The sequence below is a fragment of the Paralichthys olivaceus genome, chromosome 12 (assembly GCF_024713975.1).
Source record: "Paralichthys olivaceus isolate ysfri-2021 chromosome 12, ASM2471397v2, whole genome shotgun sequence".
NCBI lineage: Eukaryota > Metazoa > Chordata > Actinopteri > Pleuronectiformes > Paralichthyidae > Paralichthys > Paralichthys olivaceus.
In genome coordinates, this window is record NC_091104.1 from 13,252,281 (window position 1) to 13,272,111 (window position 19,831).

The following is a 19,831-nucleotide window of genomic DNA, read 5'->3' on the forward strand; positions in this document are numbered from 1 at the left end:
TCTCTGCATAAAATATTGCGATTTACCAGTTTTTTGCATATAATTTCACCTTGGCAACAAATTTTCAAAACTATAGTCTTGGATTTACTTTCAGTCTGATACTTACTGATTGTTACTGCATATCTAAATGATTTATTGCAGAGTTACATGTTCTGCCTTTGTCTCCTTGCTATAAAAAAACTTTGCCCCAAACAAAGACAAATGCAACACAAGTGTCAAAAATAATCAGAATAAATGAGTTCCTAGTAATTGAACCAGAACAGGATGTGACATTACCTGAGGACTCTTGCGACTCTGCATGATTTGTTTATCCGAGTCCTTGCTGGCGAAGTACCTGGTGCATCCTCGGTTCAGATACTGCAACAGAGAAAATAACTTTTTACAAAACAATTCAACATAATTAGTATTTTAATGAATTTAATTCAGACACAATACTGGGGATATTTGTATCGATTTCCACCATCGCAGTGATTTACTCTGCTGTCTTCCAATATTGCTCCACAGCTGACTGGTAGTGAATTGCATAAAAGTAATTGCCTCTGTTGATGTGGGCATCACCTCAGGGATCTGATATCATGACACTATGATAAACATCTAAAGGGGAACAGCTCGAGCTGCTTGTTGTTCCATTAAGTGTTGTTTTGCAATGCATGCAGAAGAAAATCCCGAGTGGAATAAACACCTTTACACTCTCTGACTCTGCCCCTGCTGAGTTGATAATTGCTTTCAAAACGGGACAGAATTCAATTGTGGAATATTTTGTTACTGAGGGGAGTTTGATTTCACGTGTGGGGGGGCTCTCAATTCTCTCAAGAAAGTAAAAATAAGCGTCTAATGGGCTTCTATAGAGCTGCCAACACATACCGATTATAAAATACAAATGAAATAAGGTAAGGTTTGTTTAAGCTTTCACAAAAATAGTCCAACGTTTTATTAAACTTTCATTGCATTAATTTTATCCTCTATCACATAGTCCCTGTTCAGACCTGGTATCAACAGCCCTCCTGAGAGACCCAATCACAAGAGCACAAAGTTAAGCACGTCTGTTCACACCTGATATTAAAATGTGTCTCCTGTGACCACTTGTAACCAGATCCTACTTCCCCGCTCTTTAAGCAAATAAATATAAATTATTTCTTTAACAGACCCCAAATTATGTTGTTTTTGTGTGTGTGTCAGCACGAGTGAGTGAGTGAGAGAGACGGGAGTCAGGAGGGGCTGAGTCATGTAGCTTCTATGAAGAAAGATTTGACCAATTTAAGAAAAGTATCAATAATTATGTGGCGATCAGTGTGGATATTATGATGGTGGCCTCAACAAATCAACAAATGGTCACTGTTACTAACTGTTAACTGCAGGTCAGAGACGTCAGCCGTCCATCAGACATGGACGAGGACAGATTCTAGCTCTCACAGTGAAAAGAATGTGGCAACATGCGTCCCAGACCGCCTCAGAATGTGTCCTCAGTGATGCCTTTGGGTGCATTCATACCTGATCTTAGCGCTTTCCACTTGTGATCATTCAGGACGGATATAAATACCAGTATGCTCTTTTTCGTATATAAGATCGAAACTCCCTCGGGTCCCTGAGAGTCCACTGACCCTGAAGCTGTCTGGAGAGTCCAGGTGCAGTTTCTTCTTGATGTCCTCAGATGCTCCGGCACACAGTCTGTAGAAGATGTGGTAGTTCCTCTCCTCGTTGCTTTGCATGCAAATCCTCGACTTCTCCAGCAAATAGTGGGACACAAATCCTCCCACAACTGCATTCTGGAAGAACAAAAAAATATATAGTTACAGCAGATTCTAAAAATCATAAATCAACTTAGATCGCTGATCATCCATTACCTTTTCATTGAAGTGGATTTCTACAAACTTCCCAAACCGGCTGCTGTTATTGTTCCGAACTGTTTTAGCGTTTCCAAAGGCCTCGAGAAGAGGATTCGCTGGAGTTCGATACGGGAAAAAATACACATCAGGATCACACAGCCTCCAAACACAACACACACGAGAGTTTAAGATCGTTATAATTTATTACCTTCTACAATTCTCTCGTCAATATCCTGACCGCTTCCATACGTTGTGGTCAGATATCTGTAGTATAGGGGTGAAAAGAATAGAGGTGAATAAAAACAGTTTAAAAGCCAAAAAACACTCACACTAAAACTGAATCCACAGTTTACACAGTTGCACAATTACTACAGCTGCTTTCTCTATGGCTGCTTGACAATAACAAAACAGAAGTCTTTTGAATTCACGTGATCACGTAAGAAAGCTGCTGAGAAGTCATAAACATTTTGCGACATCTGCAGGGCGTAATCGTTCGGTCTCGATAAGGTGTGAAGAGGATGTTTGATATGAGGAACAGGATTTTGATATGTAACCCCCGCTGCTCGTCCCATGAACATGCAAACGAAAAGGAGACGATCCAGGGTGAGGGAACGCAGCATGGTTCAGGTGAGTTCATACCTGAGAACAAACTTGGTGTTTTCAGTCTTTCCGGCACCAGATTCACCAGAAACTATGATGGACTGACTCATCTTGAGAACCTTCATGTCCCTGTAGGCTTTGTCGGCTGAAGAGAAAAATATCACAGGTTATATTACTTTCAAGCATAATCAGGATTTATTCAGGGAACAGATAAATCATAACGCAATGATGCAATTTTTTATAGTGTCTCATCAGGGAGGTTGAGAAATGAACAATTGAACTGTTCACTGTATTAGTTTTCATATGTCTTTTGTCCTGTTCTAACTTTTTTACCAAAAGTACACTCACACAACAGCAATGTGACTTGATGTATTTTTGTACTGTACAATTTGCAAAAACTTCTTCAGTTGAAAAATAAGATAATGTACTTCTAATAATATATAACATTCTCTGTCATAAACAAATAAAAAACAATGTATAAATCTAATACTAAAGATAAACTCAGGATAATACCAAAGCTTGTTAATGTAAGTGGAGTAATATTACTTGAGCCTGCAGATATATATACTGTGCAGCTGTTAGCAGGTGTTAGCTCTCACCTATAGCATAAACGTGAGGTGGCAGAGTGCCCAGAGACTTCCCCCGGTACGACTTGATGTTGTCTGGGCCGTACAGTTTGGGGATGTCATAGTAAGGATTCACAGCTATCAGGATGTTCGCTACGTAAGTCTGTGGGAGATGTAAATACATGTACAGTCAGGGTCTCTGCATTTAGAGAAAGTTGATAAACAGTGAAGAAATGCACATTAATTATTGAATGACAAGAGGTGAAAATGAGACACACCCTAACTTGTTTCCTTATCTTTCTTTTCTCATCTACCAGCTGTCCCTCATTTCCTAAGTGACAGACCGGGATCAGGGTCGGGGTTAGACTGTCTGACTTTGTGACCCTGCGTTCCCTTCCCTCTTTACCACCTGGTACTTCTCCCCCCGGGGAAACAAGGATAAAGATCCTCTCTCTCCTTCTGCCGCCTAACTTGTTACTATATCTCCTTATGATGCAATTTGATAGCAATGTCTTTAAGTGATTGCATGAGCATATTCAGAGGATTCATACTGTAGCTATAAGTAAGACAAGTAGGCCTATACGCGAGGAAGAGCACGTACATAAATGTGGTCTTTGTTGTACCGCACTCGAACGTTGTTGAGAAGTGTTGCTTCATTCAAGTACATGAGGGAGCCTAAACAGGGGAGAACAGAGACAATTAATAATAATATAGTAATTGTAATAATAATCTTTATTTATAGCACCCTTTAAAACTGTGATGAGGTGCTTTACAAGATAAAAATGAAAAATGGAAAGCAAGCTATAGGAAACAATTTAAAAGGTCACACAGCATCAGAGCACAGATACAGAAATAAAACGGATAAAGTAGGAAAGATGTGAAGAAAATAGCAAAAAAAGAAACACACAAGAGATTTTAACTTACAGTTGTCATCTACAAGTTTGTTGACATCGTCCTCAGCCGGGAAGACTTGGCTCATTGGAGCAAGAAAGGTCTGGAACAGAAACAATTCCTTACTAATACATTCACTTTCAAGACACACATACATGCTACATGAATCCCTGACAACTTGAAACACATGATTATTTATTATTTACTTATTTTTCATGATGCTTTCGAGAAAAAACACATTTTATTAGCATCCTATTAACCATGATACAACAGCTAAACAAGCATAAACATGAATCATTCATCATGCTTAAAGATCACAGTGATGATGTTTGATGTGACGACGTGTTCTCAGGCTAAATTAGTTACTGATATTCTCACTCTGTTGTCTGAGTTAATGGAAATAAATTCAATGGAACAAGCCGGCTGTGAGAGAAACAACGAGACGACATGGCAGCACGATGAATAATTTGGTGGCAGAGCAACAGGATCTGAACACCTGAGCGAATAAGTGAGTGTGTTAGTGTGTGGGTGTGTGTGTGTGTGTGTGTGTGTGTGCAGAAAAGACAATGACCAAATCCCTACATTTAAACAAACTCCGGAAATGTACTGATGCTGCGTCTAAACAAGACAATGACATGTCTGATTATTCCCCATAATAAACACTCTTTTCTATCATTTACATATTCATTATACTGCCTATAGCAATGGCCCTGCTTGTGTGTGTGTGTGTGTGTGTGTGTGTGTCCCAGTCTGAGCCAAGACGCATGCTTTATTACCACCAACAGCCTGCACACATAAACAGAATCTGCTTTGTGTGCCAGCTACAATACCTTGGCTCAATCTGGACATGCCTGTCCACAATAACAACCGTGTGAGAAATGTCCCACCAATAAAACTGACAAAGAAGAAGAGACAGCCCGGGCTGAGGGCCGCGCACAGAGCCGAGCCACTAATGAGTTCAACGCTGCAGTAAAACGACACTCAATGGGCCTTTCATTCCCTCGCTGAATGGAGCAGAGTTACAGTCCTGTAATGGGGCATAAACTCATAATCATCATTCGAGGCTCTTACAAGCGAGGTTCACTTCATACTCGTTCAAATCGTCTCCAGCTGAGAGTAGTGCACCTGGAAAATATGCATATTTGTGAGTGATGTAGAGGAGGGTACAGTGTAAAGCCGTTTCCAGACATATACTCTAGAAAATGTCAGGGAAAATTGGGTTTGTCTTTGACATATGAAGAACGCAGCAGGCGAATGTCCGGGTCAGACGTGCTCACAACAACCGGAGAATGTCCAGAACATTCAGGTGAAGGTTCTCGTCTGGATAGAGCATGCAGGAAGCAGGAAGCAGGGAGCAGGAAGCAGGAAGCGGAAAGCACAGTGTTTATTTACAGCACATCCACACATTTACATTTACATTTAGGGCATTTAGCAGACGCTTTTGTCCAAAGTGATTTGTCACAAGAGAGAAACCACAACACATCACCGTCGATGGGGTAAAACGAAATATAGCAACAATTGTCAAGCCCTCATCTGAGGATCGTAACTGCTATTTGTGAAAGATTCTTTCACATGACCCCCTAATCATCAAGAGCTCTAGATTCTCATCGTCTTTCCAATTTGACTTCTTCTTTTGTGTCTTCTCAGTTTTGCGTCTGTTGCATGTTCAGACATTTTCCTGGTGTAGAAACATTTACCAAACATTTTACAAAGAGACTGGAAAAGTTTCAGAAAATGTCTGGATCAACTGACTCTGGCATTAGCATTCTCACACATAGCCCCTCGAGAAAACTCTAAGAAGTTCAGGGCATGTCTGAAAGCAGCTTTAATATTATGCAGTTAGATAATTGCTTGTTTCCGATTCTCCTTTGATTCTCTCGGTTTCTATTGGGATTAAAATGAAGTTTTCAAAACTACAAAATATTGAACCTCCTGAAAAGTTTGAAAATAATTCCCAAACGATACACCAACGGTTTGCCGACTTCTTTCTAACATACTCAAAAGATAATAAGACTTAAAAATAGGCAGAAATAGAAAGATTTCCTACATATCTTTTTAATATAGAAAACAAAAGCTGCTTACTAGCACAACTAAACAAAAATGTTGTACCAGGGAAGAGGAAAACAGAGATGTCGCTGCTTCAGATTCAGCGTGGTGGTGCATATACTGGGACACCTGAATACAATGTTACTAGATACACCTGCCAAAATGTTTGCTGCCAGAAAGGTCTGTACCACGAGCTGTGGCGAGAACGTAACAAACGCAAAGAGGAACTTCTACAGTGCAGGAGAAGTTGCAGGCTGTAAACATCCGAGGCCCAGCGCTTGCAGGGGACACATGACGGCTCAGGTGTAACAGGTGGCCTTTACCTCCTAATGAGCAGCTCTCCCTGCAGGCAACACTATCGGCACACCTGCTGCCGCTCGCTTTATTTATTCATGCCGCCGTACATGCGGTCTCTCATGTTTCTCACATTTTACACATTGCTGCTGACGCCTTTTTACCTGAAATCACACTCAAGACAGACATCTGTTACTGGAAATCTATAATTACGTTTTCATGGGATTATTTCACGAAACCTTTCCGCGTAAATTTATGAATAAATGCATGTGCGTATGTGGCGATGACCCTCCTGGGACTGAGGTGAACAACAACCAGTGAAGGTGCAACTCTCACACATTGACTTGCAGAGACAGGCGAAAGAAAAACAAGCACCAACACTACTGTTACCTCAGCCCCATTTCTCCACCTGACGTTGCCTGTAAATGAAAAGCAGGGGTGTGTTCATGTGCCATTACCCACCTTGCCCCTCTGGTTCAGTGGCTCTATGGTGAGCGTGTCGGCTCCTATGTCAACGATCATGCCCAGCTGGAACCCGTCGGTGGGGTGGGGCGCCCATACCGGCTTCCCATCCTCCATGGCTCACCTCCAGTCAGCACGGCTACACAACTAAGAGAAGGAGGAAGACAGCGGAGGTGGAAGAGAGGGTATATGAATATGTGGCTTAAAATAAACATGCAAAGCACAGTAGACAGTTTTGCATTTGTACCCTTAGTGCAGCACCTACATCCTGTTCCCTAAAACCTGTATGACAACACAATGAATGTGTTAAAGAAATTGTTGTCACTATTGCTTATTATCTCATGTAAAGGTACCTTGTCAGTGTCTGTTTTTGTCAACATTGTTGACCTTATTTGCATGGCGGCAAGTTTCCCTTCTCAGTCTTTGCTAAACGCCAAAAAGTGTTACATTAAAGCTTTTTAAAGCAATGACAATTTGCCATAAACATTATCTCTAAACTGACATGGAGACTAAAATCAAAGTAGCTCTGTATGACTTACAGAACCTTCCGGGTTATCCAACAAAAAAACTAGCATGTTAAAAAATTCATGATCTAATTGATCTGGTTTTCTCCGTTGATGTGATTGAGTTCTGCTTTCCATTAACCTGATATCCCTCCTGCTAATCTTATAAGAAGGGATTTCCCATTGGAACAGGACTGGAGTTTGTTCGCAATCCTGAGTAAGGACAACTCTACCCTAAGTGACCTTACATGAAACGCCCCAAACAATCCCATTTGGACTCTTGTGTTACCAATCAGTCAATTGCGAAAGCCGTGGTTTCATGTGTGTGTCATTAACGGATCTTGACAGTTAATCCGACAAACACACGGTTGTTCATAGCAAAAGTGATGAGGTTATGCTTGCACATCCAATTAGGATCAGGGATTGAAGTCAAATGTCAGAGAAGAGATGGAGCTGAGACACTGCTGATGCATCCATGTGCTCACAGTTCAACAAGTGCATCACATCAGCTCAATGCTGGAGCCAACACTGTAAGGTAACCTGTACTGACCATCACCATTTAAAGGTACAGTGTTTAGAATTTAGTGACATCTAGTGGCGAAGTTGCAGCTGAATACCTTCACCTCAGCCTTCCGTTCCAAACATGAGAGATAACCTGAATTAACCTTCAGCTGTCATAAAAACTCAAAAGGTGTTTAGCCTGCTGTAAAAAACATGGCAGCCTCCGTAGACCCGCTCCCAGTGGAAATATAAAGTATTTAAATATAAAAGGCCCATTCAAGGGTAAAGAAAACAACAATTCTTACAAACACACAAGCAAAAACATCATTAGGACTATTTGATATTCAATTTCTGCAAATAGATTCCTTTCACTTAAATCGTACACACTGGACCTTTATTGGAACATCAGACTTTTACTGCTTTGTTATAAAGCTTGTGTCTCTTCTGCTCGATAAACCGACAAATACCCACTTTGGACTTTTGTCACTACACAACTGATATTTCCCATCAGGCCTTTAACTAGAAGGACTTTGTAAGAATGTTGTATTATCTAGATCAAATTCCATCTGATGCTGGACAGAAGAAAACAGAGTGATTTGAGGAACCATCTCAAATACTTAAATACAATAAATGATACCTTCCATATATTTCCAGCACAGTTTTGCCATTCGCCCATTCACACAGTGCATCTCTGTGCAGCACTTTCTCTATCAAACCCTGTCTGCATAGCCATCGGGGGCAAATTTGGGGTTCAGTGCCCAAGGACACTTCGACACGCAGAACAGAGCAGCCAGCATGGAACCACCAACCTTCTTGTTCGTGGACAACACGCTCTATATCCTGAACCACAGTGATCCACCATATATCCTTAATAATTCTAATAAGTTTAAGGAAGGATCTTCAGTGGAATAATAATAAAATTAAAACAAAGGCCAGTTGTTAAAACTGCTTCCATAAAAAGTGAACGTAACTTGAGACAAATAATCTGTTGTTATCTCAGTTTATTGCTCTATGGCTCGTCTATGATTAGAGCAATAATCTTAGGTTCACACTTGGTGCCTTTTCTCTAAGGCCAACAGCCAGGCAGAATCTTATATCATAGAGCGAGAGCTAAAAGAAAATCAAACTGAGAGAAGCAAAATGCATGAATAGATGTAAATTCAATGTGTTGCTTCTAATGTCTGTACTAGAAGCTTCTTCTCAATAGGGATAAATACGCAAATCTGATCAGTGCTGTAACTTAGTTTTCTGTCACGAGGGTTATCATGTGCAAATTTGTAGTGATACTCATTTCACTATAACTGTTATTGATGAGCCTACACAGCGTGTGCTTTTATTTAAACCACATCTAAACATACATGAAAGCAGGAAAGAGTGAGGACAGGATCAGTTATCTGTTATCTTCAACCTTCAAACAAGTCTTTGTTGGATCGCTGATAACCACAATGTTTTCTCACAGTTTACAACTTTAAGTTTACAACATCTCAGCACAGCTCAAATCTGCATGAGCAACACAAGCCTACATGACAGCACCCATCTTGCTATAAGATCAGGAGTAATCGTTATCTTGTTGAATATACACCAGGAGCCTGCTGTCTACAGTCTGCTGCAAACGTGGCTCTGCGCACAACACATCCATCTTCATCATATTCAGCTCTGCTCCCTGAACCAAAACCTTAGAGATCCACTTGCTCCTTTCGCAGCAAACCTCCAAAACAATCTGGTATTTCACTTAGACAGGGTGATGTCCTTCAGTCCCAAAAGTCTGGGAAGGCATCGCTCACCGCTCTCAACACAACTGAGACCAATCCCGCATGAGTAACTGACTCTGCAGCCTTAAATCCTCTTAGTGTTTGACCCCAATCCAGACAGAGAGGTGAGACGCAACATGTGGGATCTAAGCCCTCATGTATAAAAAAGTGAGCTATCAGCATATTAAAGGGCGTCACATGTCCCGGGAAACCCAAAGAGAACCACAGTGCAGAGGAGGTAGGAAACATAAACACACACAAAAGTACAGTGGAGCTCTGAGTCAAAGCAGGCCGCACACAAACACGCCTCTCGCTTCCTGCCTCTTGTTTCCTGTTCTCTGCAGGCAAAGGGGACATGGGGGGGAAAGCACTGGATGTGGAGATCAACAGGAGGAAGAGAGACATAAGACAGGTCACACTTTCGGAGGTGCACCTTTAAAAAACAAGGTGGCACAAGATGGATTTTTGATCTAAAAGGGATGAGTAGGCCAGAGAGAAGACACAAGAATTTGAATAAAGTAAATAATTAAACATATAAAATGAACCAAATGGCAAAACATTACACACCTGAAACTATAGAGCCTGGGTGATGAAACAATATCAAGAATGATCACAATATACATTTCATCAATACACATATAATAAAAGCCAGATACATATCAATATAATGTTTATGCACACATAAATCAATATAATGTTTATAGCACATGATCTACCTGAGATCTGTAAAAACGTTTCGCTGTTTATCAAATGTTTGTCATTCTCTGCTCAGAAAGACTTTAGAGCCACAACCTTCACTCAGGAGCAAACACTGATCATGTGAAACTTCATCAATATTTACAAACTGACTATTTTAAAATCTTGATATAATCTTTAACCATATCATCCAGCTCGACCATTTGTATCTTTAAATCTGTGAGGTCTATCTGTGTAGTTTGTTATGGTTTACAAATGGTTTTATAACACTTTGTTACTGTTTGTCTTTCATTTTTCATGTTTAACTAGTAAGCCACCTTGTTGCTGTGTTTTGAGAAGTGCTAAATACATTATTATTATCATACTTTATTTGTATTATTATTATGGAGGCTACTTTAGTAATAATTTTGTAATGCCACGAGCTGAGCTGAGGCTCTTCCTGTGGCTTTAAGACTCATTAGAAGATAACCTCATGATCAAAGTGCATTTATACAGACTAACTCCAGACTGACGGTGCTAAGCCCCTTAGAAATAAGCCATAATAAGCACTGTGAGAGTCAGACAGGAAATAAACACTCCACCAGTGCAATCAACAAAGACAAGGACTAGAAGTAGAGGAGTGCAGCAGCTGCACCCCCCCTCCATCCATGTTACTGTGCTAATAACACAAAGTACCTGGAGCTGACTCTTTGCTATTCACTACAAAAGTTGGGACAGAAGCGTTGACACTTACGACTCGTGTCCTTCACTCGGTGCAGATCAAGAAGTTTAAAGTCCCTCATGCGGATTTGTTCGCTGTTGTTTTTTCCGTAGAGTCCAACTTCCCCTCGGTGTGTCTCTCCTCCTGCAGCGGGACAGCGCAGGACAGCACGGCACGGAACGGGACAGCCCGGGACAGGATGGAGCAGCAGTGTCTGGACGTCACGCTGCGCTGGAGCCGCGGTGAGCGAAGCCAGGTGACGTCACCCTGGACTGGAAGGTGCGTTGAGGTGCGGCTCGTAAAGTTCCCGTTTCAGGTAGATTCAAAAAGTAGGAACAATATCAGACTTAAAATCAAAACTGGTAAACTGGTTAAAAAATACCAGAAATATTTCAAAATGCAACACTCTCTCCACCCCCACCCCCCATGCAGCAACAATGTGCAATGTTTATTCTGTTCTATTACTTATTATAACTTACTGATGCCTATTTTTGACTCCTGCTGTTGTAATATTGTAAATTTCCCCATTGTGGGACTAATACAGAATGATTGTATCTTATCTTAACATAACAACGAGGTAATAATAACGATAATAACAACAACAACAACAACAACAACAACAATAATAACAATAATAGTACTGGTTTATTTCTATAGCACCGATCTAAACAGGTTACAAAGTGAATGATATACAAAATACATAACAAACATAGAACTAAACAAAGCAACAGTAAGAAATATCACATAGAAAATATTAAAAACAAACAAAATCTATCCAAACCAAGGTTTTCCAATTAAAATACATGTTATAAGCAATCATTTAAAACAGGTAACATTTAAAAACAGGTCAAGTGCTTCCAAGTCTGATCTTGATAGATTATGACATATGACATGTTGAACCATTGTAAGCATTGGTCTAATTTTGGAAACATGGATTGAGTTAACAATTTGATACGACTTAGAAAGAAAAGATATTCAAAGCAACAAGTGGTTGGTGCATTTGTACTTGCACCCAGGCAGGATACAACACAAATAAATAAATAAAAAATGCACTGCCCACTAGACTACATCACTGGCTGCAATGAAAAGACAGCAAATGTTGCCTTGACTCATGAATATTTGAAAAGCAGGTAACCAAAAACTTTTGGGGGGGGGGGATTTTTTGAAGGAGACACACGATCCACGACTGAAAGCAGCCTCAGGGTTTGTAAATCTAATTAGGACATGTGATACTCCTGCATCTGACCCTATCTGATTACACACACACTAGATGACAGCATGTAAAAATGAACCTGACATTTTTCTTCCAAAGTTGAAAAGCCAAAGATATTTCCATGTTTCCACTTCACCATATTAGACAATGACATGTTTAATTTTTCGCATAACAATGACTTTCGTAACTTCATTTTCAGGAATCAGAATTTCGTAAATTCTTAATAATTTATTTACTCTGAAATCTTTTTCAAGGATGCAAACCTATTTTTGTTATTATCATCTCATCACATGTGGCACAATGTGGTTCTGTGGAACAGGATTGCAAATAAAATAGAATAAGAAACAGAACTGATACAGAGCGTTTGTTTATTTCAAATGCTTGCATGGAGAATGGCTCCATCATGTGGTGAGTCTGGGGAGAAGCAGAAAAGCAGATCTAAAGCCTGATCCCAAACTCTCCTCCAGGAAGAGACAGAAAACATAATGGAGTAGGGACGGGATGCACTGGAGAGTAGATCATCATAGGAACCAGTGCACTCTGGGAATATAACATTGGCGGAAGATCCCCTACAAAAACCCCCCACAGTAAATCATATAAAATCATAATTTCTAACTGTTTTCGACATTGTAGTATTGTCTTAGACAATGACGACTCAACTCTTTAAGGTACAAAGACAAACAACAGAAATTGTAAAGAGAAATACAATAAATTAAAAGTACATGAATATATAGTGTGAAGCCCTTAACACAAACCCCACAATACAACTTAAGTTGTCAAGTAACTTATTTGAGTAAGAACTGAATAAATAAATCCTCAGTGAGAGTTTTGTGGAGGCCTGGGTAGTAGGCTTCTCATATTCCATTGCAAAGCTTTGCCAAGCAAAAATCTTCACTTTAAAGTATGGATTTCTGTTTATCATCTTGTTTATTTATGTGCATCTATTTAGGCTACATTAATTTTTAATTAAAATTAAATCATATAAGATGACAGATATGCAGTGTGGCACTTTTTTTTAATGACACAGACCCTACACATCATTAGAACTGCAGTATACTGCAGCAGCCACTGCCACACCGGCCGCAATGAAATTAGTTTCATGAAGAGATGGACACAAGTTCAGGCAACCCACACTAACTGGAACACAAGCAAAGACATTGTAAAGTGAATTTAAGGTTTGTAAGCCATGGTTTTTATTAAAATATATACAGCAATAAATGATATACAGGCCTATGAAAATAGTTTTCTTCAAATGTTTGAAATATCTCACAATTTTCCTTTTCCTGTCTAAAGATCTGATAGAGTGTAGTTCAGTCAGTGTATTTATCAGACCCCTCCACCATCAATCACTCGACTGTTTTCCCAGCCAATTATCTGTGGAGCCCCAGCTGCTTTGGACTTTATCTGTGAACTGTTTACCCCACACATTCTGTGGTGCCTGCGGAAGAACATGAAATGTTTCTGTGTGTCCACCACTGTTCTCCTGCAAGTCTGTGCACGCTGACAATACATTTTTCCTTCGGTCTGGGAAGTGCCTCTACAGGTAGGATGTTTTCAAATTCAGTTTACTGTTTAGTCCTTTCTAATGACTTATTATTCTGTCTAGTTACTGCTGTTGCCAATATTATCAAAATGAAGCTGAACAGGTCTCTGGTCGGGGTATATGTGAATCTGGATGTGGCTTTCATGAGCCTCATGAACAGATTTTTATATCAAGCATGAATTCATCTAGTATGACAAGTATGATTTGATGTATCTTCCTCGTTATTAAACATCTGTGGCTCCAAATATGTGGTAGATGTTTATGTATTTCTGGGGGGTAATTGTGAAATGAATTCTGAATCCAATGGACAATAGGTTTATTTAATAATATTTTGGGCTTAATTTCAGTTTTGTGACTCAAACTAATGATTCCACTATATCAGTTCTAAATTCTGCATTTTCTAGGTGATATCTGAAGTCAAACCGGTTATTTTATGAATAATTCTTAACAATTCTTCATTCTAATTTGTATTTTCTTAATTTCTCCAGTCTAGCCTATTGACCAATAAATGAAGCAGAATGAGAGGAGAGAAGCTGTTTCTACATATGATACTAATGACTGTCATGATGAGTTTCTTACCGATACAGACAACTCATGGACAGCAGCACTTTACAGAGGAGCCCTGCACTGTTCAGATCCTCGTCCCTGGACTCAAAGGTTCTTTATATAAACACATTACAAAGAGAACATATACAAAGTACTTCTCTTTATATTTTTCTGATTATTTGTATCTGTATTTTCCGGCAAAAGGAGAACCAGGAGAGAAAGGAATAAAAGGAGCACCGGGCAGACCGGGGAGAGTCGGCCCCCCTGGAGAGATCGGTATATTCTCTGCTCTTTCAAAAAGGGGAAGATGACAACAGAATATTTTCTTTCTCAGGATAGGGGAAAACATTTACTATGAATCCAGGCTTATACATCTCCTCCTTTTCAACACACAAAAAAAAACTAGGGTAAAGATCACATTGCTCAGGCCTGATAATGTGCTGATACACTAACAGGCCACCCGGAGATGGTCGAGTGTTTACGTTTGGGTGAGAGGTTGGTGGGGAAGCGATTTGCAGAATCCAAGTGTTTACTGAAGACCTTAATGAGGACTGGGGGGTGCTTACTTTTAAAAGAGATTCCACAGACTCATCCTTTTCATTTACGTAACTTAGTGGAAGTAAATAGTGGGTTAAGAATTTCAGTTATTATGTTCCTGTCTCTCAAACTTTTTTTCAGGCAAACCTGGGCTTAATGGACAGAAAGGAGTTATGGGACGTTATGGAAAAGTGGGCCCCAGTGGAATGAAAGGTCATTACAAAGTGTATAAATGTACTGCAGATGTCGCTGTTGGAATTAAATATACAAGTATTGTAGTATTGGGTGTAGAAAAACATTATTGAGCCCATGCCAGGGAAATTCATTTGTTACAGCAGCAGACACTCAAAACAAAGTTGACAAGAGAGCAAGTAAAAGTACAAAACAGAATAAAGTAGTTATATAAATGTATGTATACTATATCTATGTACACTGTAGTCAGCAAACATAAGGAATAATACAATTGGAATGTCAATACAGAATATAAAGTATAACATATTTCATGTTTAATAAATAATGACATTTAATTTCTCAGGGGTAAAAGGAGACATGGGGGATCCAGGTCCAAGGGGCCCTAATGGAGATCCAGGTGAGATATTATCTTATTCAGTTTGTCAAACAGACTGTAGCTGGATTAAACAGATCAGATGTGTTGAAATTTGAGAACGAGTTACAATAATGATGTGGTAAATCCTTACGTCTCATTCTTATCAGGTGTTCCGTGTGAGTGCACACCAATGAGGAACATGATCGGAGAAATGGACATTCTCGTGGCTCAGCTATCGTCTGAACTAAAATTCATTAAAAATGGTGAGATCTTAGCCCAAGTAATTGTGCATTTTGCAAACATTTGTAACTCTTCTTATCTGACTTCATTCCTTTGCTTCACTTGTTACCCTCAAAGAAAACTGCAAATGCTGGGCATGTCAATGTGAAATTTATAGAAATACAAGTGCTCATTTTTCAGCACTGCCCTCCCCTGCAGCTGTTGCTGGCATAAAAGAGACAGACAGTAAAGTCTATCTGTTGGTGAAGGAGGCGAAACGCTACTCCGACGCTGAGGTCTACTGTCAGACGAGGGGGGGGCACCTGGCCATGCCCAAGGATGCGGGAGCCAACGCGGCCGTGGCCGGGTACATCACCGAGGTGGGCCTGAGCAGGGTGTACATTGGCATCCACGACCTGGACCAAGAGGGCGTTTTCACCTACGTGGATCGCTCTCCCATGACCACTTTCACCAAATGGAGGAAAGGAGAGCCCAACAACGCCTACGACGATGAAGACTGTGCTGAGATGGTGGCTTCTGGAGAGTGGACTGATGTGGCGTGCCACCCCACCATGTGTTTTGTCTGTGAATTTGACAAGGACAGCGTTTGAGGGCAGAGCTGCTGAAAGATTTGATAAATATAATGAAGCAAACTTTAAGTATATATATCTGTATGATGTATCTATGTGTAAATATGACAAAATGACCTGCAAGTTGTGAAAACTTGTATTTTTATATTCTTCTTTTTTTGTCTTATTAGCTATTTATTTTATTCACTCACATAACAACATGAGTTTTTTAGTTTTTTTACTTTTTAACACACCCATAATCTCATACACTGTGATTCCTTTCTGTTCCCGACTGCATGCAGGGTAATAAACTGAGCTTAATAGTTTTTATGTTATGCAAACTATACACTAAACAATATTAGCTGCGGTGCCATCAACAAACCAGGCAAATGAGCAAATGCAGAGTGCTGTAGAAAATTGCAGAAAATTCGAAATCTCTGCTTTTATTAAGAGAAATTGAAAACACATTTAATGTTCACATTTATATAATAAGTTCGATGGTAGTTGTTGTACAATAAACATCCGCTAATCATTTTTACGAGAGACGTGTCTGTGCATTATTTTCTGCCCCTGAGATAATAACTGTGCTGTACTGAAACTCTGACAGAGGGATGTATGCTTTGTGGCATTGGCTGCTCCATGAGACTTCTCACATTTGGTTTTATGACAACTGAAGGCTGCCACTGGTTTTGAAGGGGAGGGTGAGGTGAGGGGTGTTCAGCTGCAACATGCAACTTCAATAAAAAAAAGGTCAAATTTATTATCAAGGCAGCAGTGTGACCTTACATCCTATAACATCCACAGTCCACTTTCTATCTTTAAAGAGATCACAAGTGTTGACTGGATGACCCTGGAGAAGCAGTGATTACAGATATTAAAATGTGTGACACTGAGCTTTAGGAGTATTAAAGTAAGCTCTCCCACCGCTACTCCCTGAACCTCCATGCAACAAGACACAGAAATCATCTCTTTGGGTGACCACACGCTGCACTTCAGTTGCACTGGAGGAAGAACAAACACAAAACTAAGAGATTTAACTGTGATGTTTTTATCTAAATGTAATTGTTCGTCACTTTTTTTATATTAAAGTTGCTTTTAAGGAATTGTTAAATTGATCTAAGGCAGTGAATTCCCAAGAAACAGAGAAACAGACACTGAGATGTGTTGATTTTTATTGGAAGGTAAATTAGACCAGACAGTTCTGCTCAGACATGACTGTTATTAAAAAAATAATGTCTCATCTTAACACAAGAGGGTTGACAATAATAATGAATTAATTACACTTGGTAATTGTTAGATGGTGCAATGTTTGCTATGTGACAAAAACAAGACATTACACACCGCAGGTTAGTAGTACATTTTCTTCATTGAAAATCCTCTATGGTTCATTTGTGTGATTAATAGAAGTTGTCTTACAACCCTGGCTGCTATTGTTTTTTGGGATGGGAATCCCCAGCTGAGATAATATTGCGTCCCTCTAAGACGAGGAATTTGAATATGCACGGTGCAGTTCTCCTCATAAAACCCAGAACTGGTCCCTGAAGAAATGAATAATTAATGCAGAGATGAATTATGCATTTAATTGACCAGGAGTTGTCTGGCCTAAACCAATTAGGTGCCATTGTTGGTGCAATCTCTGGTTACCTTTGTGGTAAACAATTTGGACAGCGCTGTCTAACAGTGGACTGGCAGATAATCTGTGGTGAGAGAAGCGGCCTGGGAGTGGGAGATATGGAGACAGCGCAGGAAAATGAGAAAAATCACAACCTGGATTTGATGTTATGTCTGGACCCCCAGACTTCTATAGCCACTGTGGAATTATTAAAATTGTTTTGTAGCAGTGGTATTTTAGCTTGTGCTCGAACTAAATGACAAATATTAAACTGTAAAGTAAAATGAAAGGATCATTTGTAAAGTCATGCTAGTTTTTGTTGAATGAAAATAGTGATGAGTGGCAAAGGGGTGACAGGTACTTAAAATATAAACATTTGGTGGAAACAGAAATATTAAAAATCATTGTTTTGGATGACTTTACTTTGTTTTTTTCAGGGACCTGTTCACTGTCAAGTGAGACAAATCAACTCGTAAAACTAAACCCAAAAAATAAAATGCTCCTTTGTCTCTCGCTGCAGTGTTTCACATCGTATCCCATTTATTTTGATAGATCTGGTAGAAGGCAGTTGGGTAATGTTTGTGCTGAGGATAAAGAAGGCTTACTTTATCCCTGCTCGGATGCAAGAAGAGTGAATTTGCATGTGTGTATCAACAGCTTGAAACATCCACATAGACAGCCTCCGCATAAACAGCACAACGTTTCTTGCACACAATTGAAATAAATAGTAAATTCCAATAAGATTAAAATAAGCTGGTAGAAATGTTTATGCGATATGTTGTAGGATACATGCACATCATCTCTGAATGATGAATGTGGTTCATTTAATGAAAGTCCAAGCTAAAAAGATGTGGGCCACTGACCAAGTCCCCAAATAACCAGCCTGTAGCAAAGAAAGCGAGGATATTAGACAGTTCATCTAAAAGGCAACATCACATCACCCCGATCCTTACATCTCCCAAGCTACATCGCAGATGGCGGTTCCAAAGTCCAGGATGAAAACTAAAGGTGACCATGCATATTTCATCAGGGTCCCTCAGCTTTGGATAAGCCCACCTGAGGAGCTAAGGCTCGCAGAGTCATTCACTACCTTTAAATTAAAACCCATTCTTATAGACTTGCTTTCATGTGATGTCCTGTTTTTTATAATTCTCTTTTCACCTTTAATTGTACTTGGTAATGTATTTTTATTGTCATATTACTGCTGTTATGTGTTCAAGTTTTCACGTCTGTAACTTGTCACGTTTCATCCAATGAACTTTGTAAACTCTGTTTTTAAAAAGTGTTACAAATAAAGTGTATTATTATCATTACTATTTTAAAATAAGTAATTCAATACACAACTTGACCCTTGTAAAATGTAATAGATATGATGTGTGTGTGAATCTGCTGTAGTTAACGTCACTGATAAATGAATGAATGAATGAACCCGCAATTTCCTGCTGGCTCGTTGCCTTGGAAACGCTTACGTTATGGAATCAAGCACCAAATTGAAGTTAGCATCAAACAAAGAGACGATGCTAACAGACTAGCTCACAGTTAGGTTGGGTTTCCTGATGCTGCTCCTCTCGTGTGGAGGAGCTGGTTTCCATGTCACCTGCTGTCTCCTGTTACGTCTCCGGACACGCACACACACACGACATATAGACTGTTGACAGCGGGCAGGGCCATCACTGTTTGTTGTTGTTGTTGTTGTTGTGGACATCTTCTGTCAGCTCAGTATGAAGGACACACCGGTCAGAAGAAGTGATGCACCTCCAACCAGAACAATACGAGTCTACCGGAACGGGGACGCCTTCTTCCCCGGAAGGAAAATAGCGGTGAACCCGCGACAGGTGTCGACCTTTGACGGCTTCCTGACCTCCCTGACCCGCGGGGTGGAGGCTCCGTTCGGCGCCGTCAGGAGGCTCTACACGCCGGTGCTGGGCCACAAAGTTCGGCGTCTGGAGGAGCTGAAGCACGGGAGTGTGTACGTCGCCGCCGGGAACGAGCAGTTTAAAATGCTGGAGTAGGTACCAGGCTAATGTGAGGTGTGTGTGTGTGTGTGTGTGTGTGTGTGTGTGTGTGTGTGTGTGTGTGTGTGTGTGTGTGTGTGCGTGCGTGCGTGGGGCTCCAATCTGGGCCCTGGACACGTGTCTTCGTTTAGCAAGTGAGCTCAAGTCTTAAAAGTTCATCGTCATCAAAACATGTCTCCATTCATTCTCTTTAC

The 19,831-nt window shown here is 40.1% G+C and overlaps 3 protein-coding genes across 18 annotated transcripts in view; 2 read left to right on the forward strand and 1 right to left on the reverse strand.

Moving 5' to 3' along the window:
• The window catches only part of myo6b (myosin VIb), a 36,968-nt gene extending 25,733 nt beyond the window's left edge, over positions 1–11,235 (reverse strand). For both annotated transcript variants that reach the window (XM_069535767.1, XM_069535766.1), the window contains exons 1-10: positions 10,870–11,235; positions 6,686–6,832; positions 3,917–3,986; positions 3,594–3,667; positions 3,026–3,155; positions 2,466–2,571; positions 2,035–2,090; positions 1,845–1,942; positions 1,602–1,766; positions 277–357 (exon numbers count right to left, since the gene is read on the reverse strand). In XM_069535767.1, coding sequence (XP_069391868.1) covers positions 277–357; positions 1,602–1,766; positions 1,845–1,942; positions 2,035–2,090; positions 2,466–2,571; positions 3,026–3,155; positions 3,594–3,667; positions 3,917–3,986; positions 6,686–6,802 — 897 coding nt within the window. In that variant the 5' untranslated portion in view covers positions 6,803–6,832; positions 10,870–11,235. The remainder of the gene's footprint in view (positions 1–276; positions 358–1,601; positions 1,767–1,844; positions 1,943–2,034; positions 2,091–2,465; positions 2,572–3,025; positions 3,156–3,593; positions 3,668–3,916; positions 3,987–6,685; positions 6,833–10,869) is intronic.
• A 191-nt stretch (positions 11,236–11,426) lies between these two features.
• colec11 (collectin sub-family member 11) lies at positions 11,427–16,548 on the forward strand. Of its 2 annotated transcripts, XM_069535783.1 has the most exons (7): positions 11,427–13,592; positions 14,081–14,249; positions 14,343–14,414; positions 14,817–14,888; positions 15,211–15,264; positions 15,390–15,485; positions 15,580–16,548. In XM_069535783.1, exons 2-7 carry the CDS (start codon positions 14,111–14,113, stop codon positions 16,050–16,052), a joined length of 906 nt encoding a protein of 301 aa, XP_069391884.1. In that variant the 5' UTR covers positions 11,427–13,592; positions 14,081–14,110; the 3' UTR covers positions 16,053–16,548. The 2 variants fall into 2 exon arrangements, with proteins under 2 accessions (XP_069391884.1, XP_069391885.1); XM_069535784.1 differs by having other exon boundaries at positions 11,427–14,249; positions 15,661–16,548.
• Positions 16,549–19,189: 2,641 nt separating this feature from the next.
• Positions 19,190–19,831, forward strand: part of LOC109627918 (doublecortin domain-containing protein 2) — a 206,838-nt gene continuing 206,196 nt past the window's right edge. For 3 of the 14 annotated variants that reach the window (XM_069535768.1, XM_069535770.1, XM_069535769.1), the window contains exon 1: positions 19,191–19,630. In XM_069535768.1, coding sequence (XP_069391869.1) covers positions 19,344–19,630 — 287 coding nt within the window. In that variant the 5' untranslated portion in view covers positions 19,191–19,343. Of the gene's footprint in view, positions 19,631–19,831 lie in introns of all 14 variants that reach the window. The other 11 variants (XM_069535772.1, XM_069535773.1, XM_069535780.1 and 8 more) reach the window with 6 other exon arrangements.